Source organism: Epithele typhae, assembly GCF_022376455.1.
Source record: "Epithele typhae strain CBS 203.58 chromosome Unknown BXZ73scaffold_27, whole genome shotgun sequence".
NCBI lineage: Eukaryota > Fungi > Basidiomycota > Agaricomycetes > Polyporales > Epitheliaceae > Epithele > Epithele typhae.
The window spans coordinates 166,616-186,505 of record NW_025954218.1 but is presented as its reverse complement, the minus strand read 5'-3'; the positions used below and the strand labels follow the sequence as shown (position 1 = coordinate 186,505).

Below are 19,890 nucleotides of genomic sequence, written 5' to 3'. Positions count from 1 at the left end.
CGGACATGGGAAAGGCTTCTAATCTACGTTGATGGGGTTCCAGGTGACTGCGCCGGCCTGGCCGCGGTCGAGCGCGTCGAGGCGCTTCATGTCTTCGTCACTGAGCTCGAAGTCGTAGACGTCGGCGTTCGAAACCACGCGGTCAGGGTTTGAGGACTTAGGTAGGGGCACGAACCTGCCAAATATGCGCGTCGGAAAACAGCTCATGAGGGATGACCATTGAAGTACATACCCGCGCTGTAGAGACCAGCGAACGAGCACTTCAGCCGGACCCTTGTTGAGCTGAAAATAGGAGTGCGAACATGAGGTGGAATGAATGACTGTTTAGACTGTACTATCACTCACCTTGGCGGCAGTTTCGAGGATCACAGGATAGTCCCACCTTGCACGAATGAGGGGGGTGTACGCCTCAATCACGATACCGTGCTGGTTGCAGTAGTCTACAATCTCCTTCTGTTGGCACAAAGGGTGGAGCTGAAGCGGCGTTAGTAGAGGGAGCATGGCCAATATACCAAACGACGCCTACCTCAATTTGGTTGACGTCTGGCATCTCGTATCCTGCAATGCGGATCTCCTCCATATGTTTCACGTTGCTGAAATAGGCTGTAAGCAAGCCTCGAGAAGAACATCGACTGAACATGGGCGCGCACTAGTTCGAGACTCCGATGGAGCGTAGCTGGCCGGCCGCCTTAGCCTCCACCAACGCGCGCCAGGACCCGAGCCGGCGCTCCTTGTCAGACATGGCACTGTGCATGAGCATGAGGTCGATATATGCGAACTTGAAGTTGCCGAGCGATGATACGACTGCGGCCTTGGTGCGCTCGTAACCGTGCTCTGAGTTTCCTATTTTGGAGGCTGTAGGACGGCGTCAGCTAGGTGGTTCGTTTCGGCTCGGGTCGGAGGATGCACACGTACTGATAAACACCTCCTCGCGGGGCAAACCACTATTGCGGACGGCTTCACCGACCTGCGCTTCGTTGTAGTACATGCGCGCAGAGTCAATGTGCCTATGTACACAAAACAATCAGTCGAAATGCATTGGTTTGCATGCCGATCAACCTACCTGTACCCGCGCTTCAAAGCCGCAAGGCACGCGGTCTGGGGGTCTTCATTGCGGAACACACCAAGTCCCAGTAAAGGAAGCTCGATTCCTAGATATCGGTTTGTCAGCATTTCAGGCTCTTGGAAGTCGCATGCATGTACTGGGCTCACCGGAACGAGGAAGGTGTACAGTCGAGTCAATCATCAGCCTTGACATGTTGTTTGAGGAGAGCGAGAACAGGATAGGTGCAAAGACTACGGATTAAGGGCATCTTATACTAGACGCAGTGTGGGTAAACGCTCCTATCGCTGACATCGCTGACATCATCACCGACCCACATACATCTCCTGATTACCCAAGTACTGCAGCTGTTGCCATGGACGCAGCTAATTCCAGACATGATGCATGACTGGTGTGTTGGGTGAGCTTCTGGGGAGGAATTTTTGTGCGAGAGAGGAGATGATGAAGATGGATTGGTCGACAACGGACACATGGACGTTGAGAGCAAGTCCCAAGCGGGCGTTTAGCTGTCATGGGCGACGCCATGTACCGGCGCCTGGTACCAAGCATACAGACACCCCTCTTTCTGCTACTGCCACCATGCAAACTCTCTATGTCTCCAATATGCCACTATCCAATCATCAGGATAGCGGCAAAACGCTAGAAATATTGCTTGTCTGAAATTTTGTAGTGAGTGCCTCAGACTTTGCATCCAACGTCTCGTTTCCCCGACATACTCCCGCCTTTCGTCTTTGGTTCGGACCACTACTACAGGTGATGGTAGCTTTTTTTGCCTTGTATAACAGCTGCATAGACCGTTCATGAACGGCTACGTCAAGGTGACGCTAAGATGTGCGAAAAGCCTGCGTAGAACGCTCTCGCATGCCCTAGACCATTTCCGCCCACGCTAGCCCCACGCATCTGGTCTTCGTTATCCAGCCCTATTCACGTGCTTATATACTGATATTTCCCTCCATCTCAGCCTATCTCAGCCTATTCACTGCTCTAAGCTACACCAACACCATGGAACACCTGGGCATTCAAGCCACCGTCCTTACCCCGGCATCCGGGGAGACATACACCGACGCCCTCAAACGGCTTTCCGACCTCTCTTCGCTCCCAGCTGGATACATCATTCAGCCCGAAACATACGCCGACATCCCCCCAGTTCTCGCCCACGCTGCATCCCAGTCTCCACCCCTCGAGATCGCGGTCAAGTGCGGCGGCGCGCACTCGTCCACCTGGGCAAGCACCGCGGGCGGCATTGTCATCGACCTCGGTAAACTGAAGGCCGTCACGCTCGCGGAAGACAAGAAGAGCATCACCGTGCAGGGCGGCGCGCTTTGGGGCGACGTATACGAGGTCACCGCAAAGGAGGAGGTTGATGTGGTCGGATCACCGCTCTGGTTCGTTGGGGTCGGAGGGTTCACGCTGGGAGGGGGCTATGGCCCGTTGAGCGGCGAGTATGGGCTCACGATCGACAACATGCTCGCCGCGACGGTCGTGCTCGCGGATGGGCGCATCGTCAAGACGAGTCGGGAGGAGGAGCCGGACCTGTTTTGGGCCATTCGCGGTGAGTCTCCACTTCGAGTCTGGATCACTTGTGTCTCTCTCCTGCCCGCGCGCCAAGACTGAACGCTGCCTATATTCGCTGGGTAGGCGGTGGTGGACAGTTCGGCATTGTCGTCGAGTTCGTTTTCAAAGTCCTTCCTTCCGTCGGGCCAATCTCGGCGGGCTTCATGGCGTTCCCCGGCTCGGCCGTGGAGAGCCTCGCCAAGACACTCAGCGTATGTCCGTTCCTCTTGTTGATCCGTGCGTTCCGGCAGTTGACGTCAAGCTTGCGCTCTACAGGAATGGCAGAGCACTCAGTCCGGTGCAGAGAGGTTGATGGTCCAATTTTCTCGCGCACCACCACACTTTAAGGTAGATATTCATGTGCGTTCTCTCGCATCTCGTCTTCCTGACGCCCTCTTGTGTTCCTAGCCCGGCGTCGTAGTCATTCCCCAGGTCTTCCACGATACCGACGGCTCCCGCGCTACCACCGTCCTTGAACCCCTTATGAACGGCACCCGGGTCGCGCCTGTGGTCGCAAAGGTCGGCCCCACCCCGGACATGAACACTCTCTCGCATGCCGCAGACGCTGGAATGGCGAAAGCACCGAAGCGACTTGTCATTCGCGGCGCGTTCCTCTCACGTCTCGACCCAACCCTTTTCGTGGAGACCTTCAAGCGCTGGGCGGAGTTCACCGAGACCGAGGACGTCCGCGCGTCTGGAGTCATCTTCGACATCACGAGCCCCGCGGCTCTGGTGAAAGTGCCGAAAAATGACGCCGCGCTCGGAGTACGGACACCGCACTACTGGGCTGCGGTTCAGGGAAGGTGCGTGTTCATGTTTTCCTCCTCTGGTCCCGTGTGTTGAAGCCGATCTAGGTCCACCACGGACGAGTCCGTCCCAGCTGCGCGCAAGTTTGCGGATGAGCTGTCTGAGTTCATGCGCGAGCGGAACGCAGAGCTGTCGGGCGAGAAGCTCCCGTGGATGTATAGCATGTGCCACGGAAGCGAACGGCCGGAGGACGTGTGGGGCGATCACCTGGAGCGTCTGCGGAGGCTTAAGGCGAAATATGACCCCAAGAAGGTGTTCTCGAAGGGCGTCGTCATCGAGCCTATCTTTGACTGAATGAAGGATTTGAAGGCAGTGTTCACATACCAGTTGTACAGTATTTGAATAGAATAGTGTGCTATGTGAGGTTCTTGTCTCTGTTGCTGACTGAATCTGCAGGTCTAGCGTACACGGACGGAACTGAACATCTCATCTGATTCCACCATCGTCTCTACCGTCGATCTCATAGTAACTTCTGTCGCCACGAGCTGAGCAGTTCGAGCATCACCAGTCACCAGTCGGGGAGCACAGCGATATTGATCTCCCAATCCATAAACTGCATCGGGTTCCGCTGTGGCGTCAGAGTGTCCGCCCCACTGCCCCACTCTGCGTCTGCCGCGACGGTCTTCCCGTGAATGCACGTCGCGGCGACGACGACATGCTTCACCTGGCTCGCCTCAGGGTGCGTGTTCTCGACCATAAACTCAACGATCGGCCCGTTGTTGTGCTGATCCCCGATGCATGTCTGGTCAAGGACGTTGACGAGCTTGACGAACCCAGAGATCTTGGCGTCGTAGGCGGTGTAGCAGAATTGCTCTGTGACGGCGCAGGCGCACGCGGCACCCCGGCGGCGGTGGGGCCCCGGATGGACGGGGCAGGGATGAGGGACCTTGGGCCCAACGCCGCAGATGTGGACGAAGGTGCCCACTTTGAGGGGCGACGTGGGCGGGATGATGAGGTCGTAGACGTCGCAGAAAACCGAGCGTTTTCCCTGGGCGTCGAGGATTTTGTTTTCGTAGCGGAACTGCATTCGTGCGAAGAGCACGACGGCGGATGGGGGCGACGGCAGAGGCGCCTGAATGGCCAGAGCCTGAGAAGTGGTTAAAGTAGACATGGCGGAGGGTGAGTATGCAGTTTTTCCTCAAGACGGGCCGTCCTGATTTATACTTGCACTTGTGTAGGGGGAACCGCCACGGCAAGCTCTCTCGTCGCCAGCGGAAGCAACACCAAGGAGAGTGGTGTGGCAGCAGCCTTCAGCGCCTTGTCTCTGAGGAAAAAAGCGAAAGTCGGCTGTGGTACAACCATTAAAACAGCTTGGAAGGGACATATCAAGGCCTGTGGTTGACTTGTCTGCTGCTGCGGCGTTTGAAACCGCAGGTCTTGTTGACCTACTACAAATTTGCTCGTGAGTTGGCCGTGCGCCATATAGCGTCTCGTATCGTGCGTTGTCTCAAAGATATGAATGGGGATTTCTAGCTATTGATACATACATTGACCTTTAACAAATTCGATGTGTGGATAGTGATGCGATGGGTTTCAGCAGGCACTCAAGCCGTTCAGCTGGTTAATCCCTCAACTCTCCCTCTGACCGTCTCACCCACCGGGACAGACCAGATCCCCGACTCCCCTTTCCTCCACCGCTGCACCAAGCTCATCGCCTCCACAGGAGGCACGCTGCGGTCCCTTGTCCCCACCGTGACGTGCAGCCTCTGCTTCAGCTCTGGTCCCAGCCCAGACGCAAACCGACGTGTCGCGGCCAGGACCTCCGCATTCGGCAACCCCTCAGCCGCCTTCAGATCCTCGACGGTAAACGCCATGACGCGATCGTCCCACACGAGCTCACCGAGCTTGAACTCCAGCGGCACCGCACCGCCCCCCGCCGCTATCTCGCTCACGAACGCCGCGCACGCGTCCCACAGCGGCTGGTCCCCGGGGAGGTTCTTGGTGTGCGCTAGCGTCACATGCGGCTCGTCCTGAACCCGTCCGTTCTCAACGAGCTTCGTCCACATCGTGCGCGCAGCCCGCGGCACGTCGCCCGCACGCACCGCCGCCAACGCCGCCTCGACGATTGGCTGCGGCTCGAACTCGCCAGAGATCGCGTAGTAGCGCACCTTGCCCCTCTGCTTGGTGGGGCCGAGCGGCCGGCGCGCCCGCGGTGACCTTCGGGGCGTACGCGCGCGCTTTGGCGAGCGCCGCACCCATCTTCTCCGCGTCCGGCTTCTCGAGCCCAAGGTTGTCTGCGATCGCCCCGGCCGCGCGCGCGACTGCGTCTTCCAGCGTGTCCCGCACGTCCATGTACACGACGTCGTCCGAGTCGATGCCCTCTCGTGCGGATGCCAGCGGCTCGTGCTGCCGCATGAACTGGTGGAGGACAGCCTCGTGCGCGCCGGGGTCCCCAGGGATGAGCAACTGGTGGTTCGCGCCGCGGGCATCTATGCGCTCCGCGCATATGTGGAAGACGGCGTCGCGCGCGGACTCGGCGCCAGTGCCGTCGATGTCGTCGTCGAGCGGCCAGTAGAGCGCGACGAGGCGCGCGCGCTGCTTCTTCGCGGTGCCGAGCAGCTGCTCGCGGTGTTGCATCAGGTGGTTGTTGCGGTCTGCGATGACGACGTCGTGCGACTTGAAGGCCTTCTCCACTTCCTTCACGAACGCGCCGGCCTTAGACTTCGACTTCTTGCCCGGGATGTCGTCGGCCTGGACGTGTCCAAACCCGAAGAGCGCCTGGAGCGCGACGGCGACAGTCGTCTTGCCTGTGCAGCGTCAGCCTCGGTGCAGGCAGCGAGGCAGGCGGAAGACTCACCAAGGCCGGGGATGGCGATAGGCACGATGATCACCTTCTTTTCCTTTTCCTTCGGCCTCTTCTCCTGCGCCTCCCCGCCGAGCCCACCGTTAGCCTTCGCCTTCTGGCCCTCCTCGGTCTCCAGCCACGCGAGAAAGCGCTCCCGAGTCTTGATGATCCCCTTGCCCTTCGTGAAGTTGTCGAACTGTGACTTGTTCGCCTTGATCTCCCGGCACACCCAGTCGACGTACAGCCGTGTTTCGGGCCGCCTCATCCTGTGCTTCGGCACGTTCTGCGAGTCGGGGCTGTGCGTCAGGAGGGACTTCGTGACCTCGCGCCACTCCCGGTACATCAGGTACGGCTCGTCGAACTTGACCTTGAAGAAGAACGACGCGCCGGCGGGGTACGGACCGTTGGGCAGCGGGGTGGTGACGCGTGTGCGGACGACGAAGCCTTCAAGAGGTTCGCCGTTCCAGCTTCCGGCGCGCGAGATCTCCTCGGTGAAGGATTTGACGGCAGGGATGGTGGGCAGGACAGTGGACGCCGTGACGATGAAACCCCAGGTTTGCGCAAAGGCATCGACAACGTCTTGGGGCTGGGTCTGGAATGCACCAGTGCAAGCGTTCAAGCCGTGCAAGTGCAAACCCGTCTTCTCAGCGGTATAGGGTAGCACGTGCTCTTCGAACGAGTCGTCGCAAAGCTGGGATAAAAGTGATCAACAGGTTATCAGGAGAAGAAAGATGTATTGCATAGGTAGGTGTGGCAACCTTCGCCCATATTCACCCATAGTCCATAGACGAGATGCGCCTATGCAGCGTATCCCCCACTAGAGGAGTATGGGCAAGAAAAAGAGAGCAATAGACTGATGGATGCCGAAGGTGCGCGAAAACTCACCTCTGCCACTGCCGTCCAATCCTTCTCCCACAGCGTATGCGCAAGGTCCTCCTCGGACTTGCCCACCGACTGGAGGTGCGTGTGAAGCCAACGTTGTCCGACCTGCGCATGACTTTCGTTTGTCGGGGCCTGGCCACTGGGTACAGCGCCGAGCGAGTGCTTGGACGTCACGACAAGCTTGGTGGGTGTGAGCGCGGCGATGAAGATGATGCAGCCATTGGACTTGAGAGTGAGGGTATAGGGTGGAGCAGTATGTTCTTCGAGGACATTCCACTACATACAACGCAATAAGCACGTCTCGTTAACGGCGCTATGAGAGGTGAGGGACGTACCGTGTTCCAAGGCACCTCGCCAATGTTGAAGAACTTGTCGTATCCCCTCACCACTATCCGATGCATCATCTTCTTTCCCTTCTTGATATCCTGAGTGAAGAGCCCGCGAGCGAGAGTGGGGAAGGGGGTCGGAACGTTGTAGTACTTGAATTCGTTCATCTTCCAGCTTCGAATGATGATGCCGGGGTCGGCAGGGGCTTGGTAGTCGCTAGCTTTGACAAGCTTCGGGTCCTCCTTCGAGATCTGCTTGAGCTTTTCGACGAGATCCGAGTCATCTTCGTCGAAGAGGAGCTCAGAGAACTCGTCGGCAGTCTCTGAACCTGAGATAGCGGGCGGGGAAGCGGCTGGGGTGGCGTCTTGGGTAACTGCGGCCATCTTGCACAGATGAGACAAGTGGTGAGCAGACCTAACGGATTTTGCTGAGCTCTTGCGTATGGAGGATGTTGGGAGAGCGAGAGCAAAGAGACGTCTTAGATATACAAGAGTGGTGATGTGGAAGGATGAAAGCGTGGTTGTGGTGATTATATGCGTCTTTGCTCTGACTCACGGCGGTCGAAAGGGAGTCACTTCATTGTCATGTTGTGGTGGTGGCGGTTACGAAGCGACGTCGAGGCTCTGCTCAGCGGCACCGGGCGCCTCAGGGCGAAAGCGTCGGTCCGGGATTCTCGGAATCCGACTTACTCTCCTGCCTTCCACCCATCACCGGTCACCACCTCACCTCTCCCTCCATCCCAACTTGCACAGCGCGCGCAATTCAAAACCACGGCATCCCTAAGCTTTCGTACACCTGCCAGCTTCTTCCAGCGCTGCAGCAGTCGCCGCACGGCCTAGTTGCCTTGCCATCGAACCTTCCGATTCCTCTCTTCACCCTGCCGCCGACTTGGGCCTGGCCAGGCGCATACGTTGTCCTCGATTGTTTTTGGTTGTGCTATAGCGTGCTGTGATGGATGATGAGACCGCAGAGATTGAGCTGGTATGCGCTTCACGGTCCTCAGCCATGGACTATTATGACATTGCCCTGCATAGCTTGAGCAGAACCTCAACAAGACGAGACAAATATCTCAACGCATGACCTGTGAGCGCGTTTATTACGACATCGATGATACCCATACGAATCATTGGGTAGCAATCCTGTCTAGTTTCGACACTCGTCTCGTGAAACTCGAGAAGTCTATTCTGCCCTTGTACACTTCCACACAACTTCTCACAAGGCGGTCAAATAGTAAGCAAATCACGTCGTCAACACTTCTCTCATGCGTTTACACAATCTGCATCTCAGACATTGAGAACACTTTGCAGAAGATAGACGAGATCGCAAGTTACCATGAGGGTGTCGCTGCAGAAGAAGCATTGATCTTGCGAGGGTGACCACGTCTCATGCTACCTGATACAGCACAACGCCTCATCATTCCTTCACACAGACCACAGCCCGGTCAGCTGAACGCATATACCGAGGTTCTTGAACGCATGAACGCTAGTGTCGCGTTCAACAGTACAGATTCTCGCGACAAGGTATGTCTCATGTTCTACCGTGCTGCATTGCTCTGATATCTGTTCTCTAGGCTCGTCTGGTGGAGACTGGTGCTAAGAAGCTTATACAAATGTACACCAAGATCGTCGCCGAGGGCTCCTCCGGCGTACCTCCAGGCGGCACCGAGTTTACCTCCGTTCCCTTCCCAGCACAACTCCTCGTGACTCTCAAGCCTCTCGTCGTTTTCCTCCGCACACTCCCCTTACCTGCCACGCACCCCTCCCATCCGGCAGCACCAGGAATCCAGTCGGCACTGAAAGATGCGCAAAAGGGATATGGAGATATGCGTGGGTCGTGGGTGCGGAAATGCCTGGAAACATTCGGGAAGCGTGTGGTGGACAGGGCAGAGACTATTGAGGGTGTGGCGGCCGGGCGCGAGGTTGGCGTCTGGACAGAGAACATGCTTACGGTCGCCGAGGTGAGTGCTTACCCCTGCGCAGCCTGACAGTGTCTGATCTCGACGGACGCAGGAGGAGTACAGTCTTCTTCTCGAACTCGCCTCTCTCAACACACCCAACATGCTCGCCTCAACATATGCGGCGCTTATCTCCCCGTTAACGTTGCTGTTCACTTCTACCCTCGGTTCGCTCGGTTCGCTGATCAAGCGCAATCTAAACAAGAACACATTCCTCGCTCTCTCCGCCTACTCTTCCCTTACTGCCCTCCAGCTGCGTTGGAATGATTCCATGTGCCGACGCGCGGACCGGAAAGAGAACGAGCTGAAAGAAGGCCTTCACTCGATTCGCGCGTCATGTTTGCGAAGCTTCCCGGAGTTCCTGGCTGACATCAAGGTGGCGGGAATGGGACCCAAGGGAGGGGAAGTGGGAACCGGGCTTGCCGAGTTCACAATCACAGTATGCCGCCCATTAATGACGACTTTGCCTGGAAGCTGACAGCCACTGCTTTACAGACTGTAATATACCTCGAGCAGCTCTTGGTCGTCCAGGAGGGTGCTTCCGCGGCGCTTTTAACACTAGGTGACGGAAATTGGAAGATGGGGCAGGGTACTCAGATTGGGAAGACAAAACCAGGAGAGGTCGATGAGAAGATGGTGCTCGAGCACTTCACGTGTACGTCCTCGGGCCTCTCTACCGCGTCCCCACCAACCCTCCCCCCAGTCGACGTCGTGCAGTCGACGATCCAAGCTCTCCTCGCGCTTTCACGCATGAACAAACGCCCAGCATACGGCGCGATATTCTTGCTCAACAACGTCTCCTTCCTGCGCACCCAGCTGCTCGTCGAGCGCAATTCCATCACGCAGATCCTCTCGCGCCCGTCGGTGGAGTTTCTAAACACCAACTTCCGAACCGCCAAGGCCGGCTACTTCGACGCCAACTTCTCGCCCCTCCTCCAGACGCTTGTCGATGAGCGCGACAAGGGCAAGAGTGCGGTCAAGGAGAAGTTCACGCGCTTTTTCGACCTGCTCGACGAAGTCTCGGAGCGGCACATGGTTGCACGGGTGCTCGTTGACGATCCGGAGGGTCGCGCGACGGTCGCGGACGAGGCCGGGAAGCTCGTCGTGCCGTCTCTTCAGCGGTTCATCCAGCGTAATCTCGGGAAGGAGTTCAGCAAGAGTACGTTCTGTATCGTCGTCTTTATGTGTAGTGCTGATGTGCACCTCGTCCAGATCCGCAGAAATGTGTGTCGTATATTCGGCAGAAGACCCAGGCTTTTACTGACAGTCCTGTTGATTATCTTAGACATCAAGATGCCTCCAGAGGACGTCGAAGCACTCATCAAGGGCTTTTACACGTGTGTTCCCCTCTGAGTTGTGTCACATGACAACGACTCACCTCATTCATAGTGGTGGAACGAGCAGTCTACCCATGCCTCCGCCGCAGGAGAAGTTGACCAACACCCTCCTCCAGCAGGCTGGATGGGGCTGGTGAGATGCTGCATTGACTTCCACGCGGTGATGGCTGCGGTAAGAGGTTTTGGAGTCCAGAAGCTCAATTGCGCTTATGTACAACACGGATTAACTTATGCTATGTCTCTGCATCTCCTGAGATTACGGCGGGAAGGTCTCTCAAACCATCGTGTTTGGTTTACGGAGTAAGCTTACTAAGGGTCAGGAACCATCAAGACATGTGGCTGCTGTACTTATCCTGGCGCTACGTACCGTGAGTGACTGGTGGATTCATTGCTGCCCCGCTTGCTTAGACCCGATGTCCTTGTTTGGCCGACAGATAAGCTTTGCAGCCCTGTACACATGCCCTCGAGAAGCCTCCAGACGCTGTGAAGTCCGAAAAGAGCTATCGTGTTGTTAGATGGCCGCTGTCGTGAGAGGACATCGTTTAAGTGAGGCGATGCTCTTCCCTGCAATGGATCTGCCAGCAGGCCCTTCCTATGTATATAAAGGATAGGTGCTGTTCACCCCATGCCCCCTTGCACCGCCTGCCTTTGAACATGCTGATCTTCCAACCTTTAGTCGTCAGCACTCCACTGCTCAAGATACCCCTTCTAGTCGCTTACGCCACATCCATGTACACTGCGTGGACCCCTCCAAAGACAAAAGCGTTGCCAGAGATGGTTCAATCTGATGTCACTCAGACGGATTTTATAACCCGGAGCATGAGAGTGCAGGTCGCCCTCGCGACACCCTGCAAGGTTCGTCTCATCTCCCCCCGCAGCCCCACGCCTCGCTCATCCACGTCGCACTACCTCCTCTGCGGCTTAGCCGTGGTTGAGGCGTGCCTCCTCGTGTCGTACCATGCTCCCCAGAACTTTGTTTCGGACAATATCATCGCACTCTTCGGCCGGGGCCTCACGGCATCCTCCCTTCAACCATCCCCCATCTCCTTCGTTGGCTTGGCCTGCGCTACGTTCGGAGCACAAATCCGCATATGGTGCCATCAAGCCCTCGGGAAGTACTTCACGTGGAAGGTCTCCGTACATGACGACCACAAGCTCATCACCGACGGCCCCTACGCCATCGTCCGCCACCCGAGTTATCTAGGCTGGCTCCTTGTGGCCGCCGGGAACCTCACGTACCTCTTCGACCCAGCTTCGTACTTCGCCGCTTCAGGGTTCGCCGGAACGACAGCAGGAAGGGCGACGGCAACGTTTGTGGTGCTGCAGGCCGTGCAGTTGACAGTGGGTCTGTTGGGGAGGATGGATCAGGAAGACAGGAAGCTGAAGGAGACGTTTGGAGACCAGTGGAGAGCATACGCTGCGCACGTTCCTTACAGCGTCGTTCCGTTCGTGTATTAGGTGCGTGCGGCTCGGTGGAGGTGTGTTCTGGAAGCTATATTGATTTATATTCTCCCACTGGCAGCACGCTTTTGGACCGTCATGTGTCACGCGGTTGCGACCAGTCGTGGGAGCTGATGCGCCTTGTACCAAACCACCTCCGCCGACGCACAGCCGCCCCGCCCAGCGCACCATCAGCACCCCGCCGCACGCGTCCCCCGCGCATCACGCGCACCCTACCCTTCCACCGCCGACCGACGTCGCGCCGCGAGCTCGACCAATGACGCGCCCTAGTCCTATAATTAAGCTTCGCCCGACCTTCTGTCGATCATGGCTACCTTTCCTCCATCTCTGGCCCGCATGCCCACCGCGCTGCTGTAACTTTTTGCAGTATGATTTCGCGCCCCGTATCTTGCTTTGTTTTACCCCATTTTCCTCCTTTCCGCCTCGGCCCTGTCTCCCTCGTCCGGACTTCGCATTTTCAGCTCCTGTACTTATTCGACTCGTCTTCGTGCCCTCCCTACAGCCTCATCCGCCCCCGTTCGCAGCGCAGAAGTCCCTCGCATCGCCCTCGCGCCTCTCCCCTCCCCCAGCTTCCGTTGCACGCACGCTCCCTCCTCGTCGTCTCTCCTTCATGCTGATCTTACAACCTTTGGTCATTAACACGCCGCTGCTCAAGATACCCCTCCTAGTTACTTATGCCACGTCTGTGTACGGAGGAATGACCCCTCCAGCAAAGCCGTCGCCAGAGAAAGAGCCATCAAGTACCTCACAGACGGACTTCATCACCCGGAGTGTTCAATTAAGTTACGCCCTCGCGACGACATGCAAGGTGTGTGCCATCGCCCGAGTCCACAGCCGTACACCCCGCTCATTCACGTCACAGTGCATCGTCGGAGGACTAGCTCTCGCAGAAGCGGCGCTCCTCGTGGCCCACAGCACTCCCCCCAACGCCATCTCTGACAGCGTCATTTCTCTCCTCGGACAAGGTCTTTCCGTATCGTCCTTCCGGCCCTCCTACGTGTCCGTCGTCGGTCTCGCCTGCGCGACGCTCGGAGGACAGATACGCATATGGTGCCACCGCTCCCTCGGAAAGTTCTTCACGTGGACCGTCACCGTACAGGACGACCACGAGCTGATCACCTCCGGCCCTTACGCCGTCGTCCGCCACCCGAGCTATCTCGGTTGGCTCCTCATGGTCGCCGGAAACCTCACGTACCTTCTCGACCGGTCCTCGTACTTGATCGCCTCGGGATGGGCGAAGACGACCTTGGGAAGGGCGGCGATCGCGGTTTTGGTGTTCCAGGCCGGGCTTGTGACTCCGGGTCTGATGGCGAGGATGGACCGGGAAGACGAGAAGATGAGGGAGACGTTTGGGGACCGATGGGACGCGTGGGCTGAGCGTGTTCCTTACAGCGTCATTCCTTTCATCTATTAGGTGCGTGCGAGCTTTCGAATTATGGTCTACGATCTGACTGCGCCGACGCGCTGCCTCAAAGTGTCGAGGTCGCACGGGATGGTTTCCAGTTCCCCCGATGCGTATTTTCGAAGCTCGAGAAGATATCATGTAACATATCTAGTCGTGCTCTGCCTTCGCTTCAATGGATGTGCCGCAGGCGACTATCGCGCGCTCACGTCTTCCTCAGCCTCATGCAGGATCAACCTGCAAAGGCTGCGCATCTGCCCTCAGCAGCTGGTGACATATTAACGCGGCTGTTCGGTGGTATCCACGCCAGCCTGGCTCGGACTGACGTCGCGGCATGAGCGTCGACCGGCGCGGTGGAGTCCCCGGTGCTCGTCGCGTATACCGCCAGCGAGGGAGGCCAGGTCAGGAGTTGAGTCGCAGTTGATCGATCATTCTGAATGTCGGGGTGACCGTCACAGCCAATCGTGGGTGATCCCAGGCTGTTGGGCTGGGGCATCACACCGTCCGCAACCTTTGCTCCACAAGCTTGGACTGTCTCATCGCGATTGCAAATAATCATTCAAGGTCCTCGGGCCCGGGGAGCGAACTCGGACTCCGGCGTCTGTGCTACCTTTGCCGCCTCCCCAGCCTCCACCCGCGCGCAGGAACCTCATACCTGCCCGGGACATCAAGCGTTTCGGCAGGGAAACCAGTCATCCCACATAATGGATGATGGAGGGAGGGAGGGACGCGTCGGCCCGCGACTGGGGAATTGACCCTAACCGTATTCTTCACCTCGACTCGTGTTCTCAATGGCAGTGCTCCGGCAGAAAGACGATTTATCCAACTAACAAACACGAAGACGCGTTACCAGCTCGTCCGATCAAAACTTTGTGCGCTCATGAAGCTATGGGAAATGATGCTAACATGTTCTAGAACGCACATTTGACTCAAATTTGGCTGCAAGTAAGCATGTTCTCCGCGAGTCGACAACATTCATTTGGCTCAACTCGTATTTAGTTGCCCTTCAGAATATCCGGCCACCTCTCAAGAAGAGCCTCCTGGAAGATTTCGAGTCAGAACAGGCTCGTTATAACTCGTCAAGCAATTCTTGACGTACCACATCCCACGACCTCTGCACGCTCGGCCGCGCGTCCAGGTCCTCAAGGTATTTTCTCAGCCGCGCGAACTTAGGCTCTTGAAGCATTTCCAAGTACTTCTTGCCGTCTCCCTTCGCAAGGCCGTTCTCCCAAAACCACACCGGCAGCTTCAAGAACGGCACCATGACGATGTCCGCGAGCGAGAACGTCCCCGCCACGAACCCGGTCGGGGGCAGCCGCCGCTGCAGGTCCTCGAGCCAGACGAAGAGGTCCTCCGTGGGCCGGGGGCCGGAGAACACGCCGCTCCACACGCCGAGCCCATGGTGCACCCAGTCGAGGATGGCGAGGCGCATGTCGACGCGCGCGAGCAGGTCGGCGGGGACGAGGTGCGCGGCGGGGTTGAGGTCCGCGACGAAGTCTGCGATCACGCGCGACTCGGAGATCTTGCGCGACTCGGGCGAGGGCTGGTCGGGGGGCACGGACGGGCCGCCGTAGGTGATGGCGGGGATCTGCGTGTGGAGTGAGCTGGGGCGCGGGGCGGAGATGATTGAAGAGAGAGGGCGCATCCACCTTGCCTACGGGATTGACGGACTCGATGAACCACGCCGGCTTGTTGGTGACATCGATCACATGGTGCGTGTAATCCACACCCGCCTCATCGAATGCGATATATGCGCTTATACAGTAAGGCGAGTACTGAGCATCTGCATTAGCCAGTCTTCGTCAAACTTGTCGGAACCACGGTGAGACGTACCCCATGGCCGTAAAGAGTGATTTGCTCAGGCATTTGGAAGGAGGTCAAGATAGAATCTCGAGGAGACGTGCACGGCCTAAGACGGCGCATGATGGGACGTCTTATAGTATGCGTCAGCACCGTGCGGGACTGCGGATCAACATCATGAATGCCTCTGGAACGAAGGCACGTCAGCAACATGCTTGTTCAGCAATTATGTTTCCCAGCTCCCCGGAAATCTCCCGTCCGACGTCGACAGACGAAGATTTGGAGGATTATCTGTCAAGGTGCAGTAGCGCAGCCACGGTGTTCACGTTGAACATCTGCATGGAACTCAGAAAAACCACCACCCCTGCTTTCATCGTCGGATGTAGAAGAGATGGGCGGCGTAGGGGGTTGGGAAGAGAGTCGAGGGAGTGCCAAGACCAGTACTGGTGGTTGTTCAGCCCGAAGAACGGTTGAAAACCTCGGCCTCAAAAGCGCCTAAAGTTTGTCACGGCCGAGCAGAATGGTAAGCCAACCCTAACCCTCGTCGTATGGCACTTCCTTACTCGCGACCAGTCGGCGTGTCCCCGCACTGGAGGCTATGCTCGCGGTCCGCCTGACTTGAACAGGTCATACCACCGATACCATGGCCGATCAAGTAAGTGTCAGCCTGGGGGGCTCATCTCGACATTCCTATCTTGTGCAGAAGGGATCTTCTCTCTCACCCTCTGTCGCCGGCCTTGTCTGTGCGACTCTCGGTGGACAAGTCCGTGTGTGGTGTTAACGGGCACTTCACGTGGAAGTTCGCGGCGCAAGTCACCCACGGGCTCGTCACCGTATGCCGTCGTTCAGTACCCGCTTGGCTCCTTGTCGCCGCCGGAAACCTCGCGTACCTCCTCGACTCGGTCCGGCCCCATACTTCGTTGCCTCCGAATGGGCTTGTGCCACTGTTCAAGTCAAGCGAAGTCGGCGTGGATGTTTGGAGAGCGGTGGGGGGCGCACGTCCCTATCAGGCTTGTCCCGTTCGTTAACCAGGTGTGTACAGTATTATGGGCGTATGGTCTCTCATGCATCTCACTATGTCAATCAAAGGCCCAGCTACATAATGTCCATCGAATGGGTGGTATCATGCATTCGGTACCAGTGTCACAGCTTAGTCGACCACTATGCATCAATGGGACGCCACTCCGCGACCACTGACAATTCCAGCAGGAAAAAGTTTCGCTTTGTCCTACCACAACAACAAATGTAGTCATGTCGTGCATTCGTATCGACCACTGTTCCCTTTCGATCCCAAGTCATAAGTCGCGATCGGCCCCAAGAGCCACATCGGACTGACACTTGGTCCCCCATGTCTACCTCGACCACCCTTCCTGTAACTACCCCCGCACGCCTACCCAAGCATGCCCCTCCTATTGCGCTCTACGCCAAATGGAGGTTCCGCTACACAAACAAGGTGGTCGACGCGCAAGGCAAACGCTCCGTCGTGCTGGACGTCTACGACCTCATACTCCCCCCTGCCACACCTCTCCGCATCGGCTCCTCTATCCGCGTCTTAGGCATCGGCCATAAGCTCCCCGGGCCGTGCCCCGAGCATTCGGACGCGGAATACCGACGCAAGCCCTGCGCCTGTCCCTCGAAGGGGTACAAGTACTCCGCGTACGACGCGAAGGTCGAGGGAACCGTCGTCGGCATCCGCGTCCTCACCCACACCTTCGTCGGGCATCCTCCACTCGCCGGGCCGGTCGCCGAACTCATCGTCGAGAACACGCGTGGGGAGGCGCGCGAGGTTAGACGGGTGGTCGTGGCCGCGCCGTGCGTTTGGGGGAGGACCATCGCGGCAGACGCTGGGTGGACGGCCGTGGCGGAGACTTCGACGCCGGGACGGCCGCCTATAGAGTTGATAGAATGGGACGCTCAGGTCGCGTCGTGGTGACCCTTGCACCAACTTGTGGCTGGAGTTGCGCTGCAGGCCAACGGATAGTCGTTCTGTGCTACGTACTACAACCGAGATTTGATTGGTGATTGAAGGACTTTCTTGATGACCTCTTGCCATATATTGCTACTCTAAAAGTCTTATTACAGCCGCCGTATGGGAACGATCTCCAACAGCAGACCAACATAGATAGTTGTGTACATGGTGATCAATGTCGTCATCGTGACTCTGGAGACGCGTCGCATTACAAAGTGACGGCTCGTGACGGCACGCGGCTCTGCGCCTGAGTGTGACTTTGGCTTGCGAAGGCTTTGGACGAGCCGACGTTCTTCCCCCGATCTTACCCTTGCCCTTGTCTTGGAGAGTAATCACGGCCGCGTTCTCTCCACATCCCCCTCTCCTCTCTGTTGTGTGATTATTTCGACTGCCGCGCCGGGTGTTAGTGGAGAAGCTCGACTTGCCCCCTTCGCGGTGAATGGAGTGTGCCAACTGTGAACTCAGGCAGCGACAATTCTATTGCGAGAACTGTCTCAGACAGCAGTGAGCACCTAATAATTCTCCTCGGGGTACTCGATGGATGACATCTTGCAGTTTGCTTTCCTTCCGCCTACAGACCCAGCATGCCGCAACGGACCGAGATGCTCGCATTGCCGATGCACAGAGATCCCTGGCCACCGCAGTCGAGCCCGCACGGTTGAGACGTGCTGAACTGAAGAGTCTCGAAGAGCGTGTCCAGGAGGTTTGGGATGGAGTGAACGGGCTGAGGTCCACAAACGATCAACGTGAGCATTCTCCTTCCTCCCCCCGCTCCCAACCTTCATCTCGGTGTTACACAGTTCGAGAACGGATCCATAATTTAAGGGGTTCTCTTGCCACTCGTCGTCGGACTCTTGCGAATGCTTCATCCCTCTGCAACACTCAATCCTCTTCCGCCTCTTCAACATCTTCATCTGCGTCCCCACCGCATGCTTTGTCCAGCTCTCCTCAGATTCGCAGGGCGAGTTCATCCTCCCACTCCTCCACTCCCCCGCCATCCGCAACACGGCCCACGTCCATCTCTCGCCCGCTGAGCTCCAACTTCTTCACCGCGTCGTCCCCGCAATCCGCACGATCACCCCTCTCCATCGGAACCAGCCCCCCGCAGAACTTCTCGCGCCCCTCGTTTCTCTCCGGGGCACACACAAACCCGTACGGCTTCGCACAGGGACGGACGATCTCTGGGAGCGCGCCGTATGGCACACCGATCTCGACGCGGGGCATCGACCCGGTCGCACGGCAGATCGAGGAGCTGCAAGCGCAGATGACCGCGCTCTCGGACACGATCGCTCGTGCGCGGTCGGGGCTCGTGCAGGAGCTCGTCGAGGTGTTCAGCGTCGTGGAGGTCGGCGGGCGCCCTCCTCTGGGCGGGAAGGCGGGGACAAAGGGAGAGTGGACCATCGGGGGGCTTGTCCTCCCCGTGCCGGGAGATATCCGACGTGAGTGCAGATCATACGTGCCTGCTCAGTTCTTGATCTTGTTGCGTAGGATATCCTCCCGACCACATCAACGCGGTGTTGACGCATACAATCCACTTCGTAACGCTGCTTGCGTTTTACTTGGGCATCAAGCTTCCCTTTGAGATCGTGTGGAGTAGATCGTCCATCCCGCCGACTACGGGCAAAGGCAGCGGACTACTCGGAGTGGGAATCCCATGGATTGGTGCGATTCGAGGTGCGGAAAATGGTGGTTGGGCGAGGTGAGCGCCATAGTCTTCCCCCGCGTCCCACGTCCTGAATCGTCCGCAGATGGTCCTCCAAACAGCCCTTACACGTCACCTCCGCACCACCCGCACCAGCACCCTCACCCACGTCCTCCCCCTCACCATCTCGTCCGTCCCCCACCCGCTCAGCAACCTCGCCAGCCTCCTCCGGCGCGCCCACCTCCCCCGCCTCCCCCACACGCCCCTCCGCGCTCAGCGCGTCGCTCGCAGACTCGCACCTCGCCGACGGCCCGCCCCCGAGCGCGTCCTCGCCCGGGAGCGCGTTCACGAGCGCGCTCGCGATGCTCCTCTACGACGTCTGCTACCTCGCGCACACCCAGGCCGTCGACGTCCCGCTCGCGCACGCCGGCGACGCGCTCGGCAACCTGTGGGCCGTCTGCTGCTCGCCGGAGCTCGGCCGGCGCGCGCACGCGACGCGGCCGCTCCTCCCGCCGCCGACGCCGCCCGGGTTCCCGCTCGACTTCGCGCAGCTGCTGCAGGCGACGGCGGCGACGCCCGCGCGGGCGAGGGCGCGCGGGACGAGCGGGAAGGGCGTCGGGCGGGAGGTGCGCACGGAGCGGATCGTGGAGGAGGACGAAGGGTGGGACCTGCTCGAGGCGGACTTGGAATAGTAGGTGCGGTCGGTGACGGACGTCGGCGCTGTGTGTGGAGATACGCCCGGTCGTGGTATTGCTGTATCTCTAGCTTTGTGAATCCGGGACCAATAGATACAAGAGCGTTGTACAATAATTGTAAACAAACGTTCAGATGGAAGGCTCATTTATATCCGGTTACACTGAGCTCATTTGTCAAGCCCGTCCGACTATCGCCTTGCTTCCTTTATTCT

At 58.1% G+C, this 19,890-nt stretch overlaps 9 protein-coding genes across 9 annotated transcripts; 5 read left to right on the top strand and 4 right to left on the bottom strand.

Moving 5' to 3' along the window:
- Window positions 1–18: 18 nt before the first annotated feature.
- On the bottom strand, window positions 19–1,258 carry BXZ73DRAFT_101828 (Aldo/keto reductase; the record flags this gene model as incomplete). Its single annotated transcript, XM_048015027.1, has 8 exons — window positions 19–175; window positions 233–282; window positions 346–474; window positions 527–593; window positions 651–855; window positions 916–1,007; window positions 1,064–1,151; window positions 1,213–1,258. The coding sequence occupies 8 exons, from the start codon at window positions 1,256–1,258 to the stop codon at window positions 19–21; spliced, it is 834 nt and encodes a 277-aa protein (XP_047877432.1).
- Window positions 1,259–2,065: 807 nt separating this feature from the next.
- On the top strand, window positions 2,066–3,718 carry BXZ73DRAFT_47710 (FAD-binding domain-containing protein; the record flags this gene model as incomplete). The annotated part of the gene is made up of 5 exons (XM_048019922.1): window positions 2,066–2,615; window positions 2,702–2,833; window positions 2,880–2,965; window positions 3,026–3,420; window positions 3,472–3,718. The coding sequence occupies 5 exons, from the start codon at window positions 2,066–2,068 to the stop codon at window positions 3,716–3,718; spliced, it is 1,410 nt and encodes a 469-aa protein (XP_047877431.1).
- Window positions 3,719–3,932: 214 nt separating this feature from the next.
- BXZ73DRAFT_77900 (uncharacterized protein) lies at window positions 3,933–4,535 on the bottom strand (the record flags this gene model as incomplete). The annotated part of the gene is made up of 1 exon (XM_048022750.1): window positions 3,933–4,535. One exon carries the CDS (start codon window positions 4,533–4,535, stop codon window positions 3,933–3,935), a length of 603 nt encoding a protein of 200 aa, XP_047877430.1.
- A 442-nt stretch (window positions 4,536–4,977) lies between these two features.
- BXZ73DRAFT_77899 (RNA ligase-domain-containing protein) lies at window positions 4,978–7,801 on the bottom strand (the record flags this gene model as incomplete). The annotated part of the gene is made up of 5 exons (XM_048022749.1): window positions 4,978–5,541; window positions 5,582–6,171; window positions 6,222–6,900; window positions 7,095–7,367; window positions 7,427–7,801. 5 exons carry the CDS (start codon window positions 7,799–7,801, stop codon window positions 4,978–4,980), a joined length of 2,481 nt encoding a protein of 826 aa, XP_047877429.1.
- A 568-nt stretch (window positions 7,802–8,369) lies between these two features.
- BXZ73DRAFT_47591 (Cullin repeat-like-containing domain protein) lies at window positions 8,370–10,846 on the top strand (the record flags this gene model as incomplete). The annotated part of the gene is made up of 12 exons (XM_048019906.1): window positions 8,370–8,399; window positions 8,453–8,501; window positions 8,553–8,648; window positions 8,706–8,790; window positions 8,848–8,938; window positions 8,989–9,375; window positions 9,428–9,811; window positions 9,868–10,027; window positions 10,076–10,531; window positions 10,585–10,596; window positions 10,658–10,709; window positions 10,762–10,846. The coding sequence occupies 12 exons, from the start codon at window positions 8,370–8,372 to the stop codon at window positions 10,844–10,846; spliced, it is 1,887 nt and encodes a 628-aa protein (XP_047877428.1).
- A 517-nt stretch (window positions 10,847–11,363) lies between these two features.
- On the top strand, window positions 11,364–12,167 carry BXZ73DRAFT_77897 (ICMT-domain-containing protein; the record flags this gene model as incomplete). The annotated part of the gene is made up of 1 exon (XM_048022748.1): window positions 11,364–12,167. One exon carries the CDS (start codon window positions 11,364–11,366, stop codon window positions 12,165–12,167), a length of 804 nt encoding a protein of 267 aa, XP_047877427.1.
- A 613-nt stretch (window positions 12,168–12,780) lies between these two features.
- BXZ73DRAFT_47561 (ICMT-domain-containing protein) lies at window positions 12,781–13,584 on the top strand (the record flags this gene model as incomplete). Its single annotated transcript, XM_048019895.1, has 2 exons — window positions 12,781–12,978; window positions 13,033–13,584. 2 exons carry the CDS (start codon window positions 12,781–12,783, stop codon window positions 13,582–13,584), a joined length of 750 nt encoding a protein of 249 aa, XP_047877426.1.
- Window positions 13,585–14,567: 983 nt separating this feature from the next.
- BXZ73DRAFT_101823 (thioredoxin-like protein) lies at window positions 14,568–15,438 on the bottom strand (the record flags this gene model as incomplete). The annotated part of the gene is made up of 4 exons (XM_048015026.1): window positions 14,568–14,612; window positions 14,672–15,160; window positions 15,222–15,347; window positions 15,406–15,438. The coding sequence occupies 4 exons, from the start codon at window positions 15,436–15,438 to the stop codon at window positions 14,568–14,570; spliced, it is 693 nt and encodes a 230-aa protein (XP_047877425.1).
- Window positions 15,439–17,780: 2,342 nt separating this feature from the next.
- Window positions 17,781–19,675, top strand: BXZ73DRAFT_47748 (UV radiation resistance protein and autophagy-related subunit 14-domain-containing protein; the record flags this gene model as incomplete). Its single annotated transcript, XM_048019930.1, has 5 exons — window positions 17,781–17,845; window positions 17,897–18,087; window positions 18,142–18,780; window positions 18,830–19,040; window positions 19,090–19,675. The coding sequence occupies 5 exons, from the start codon at window positions 17,781–17,783 to the stop codon at window positions 19,673–19,675; spliced, it is 1,692 nt and encodes a 563-aa protein (XP_047877424.1).
- Between the last annotated feature and the right edge of the window lie 215 nt (window positions 19,676–19,890).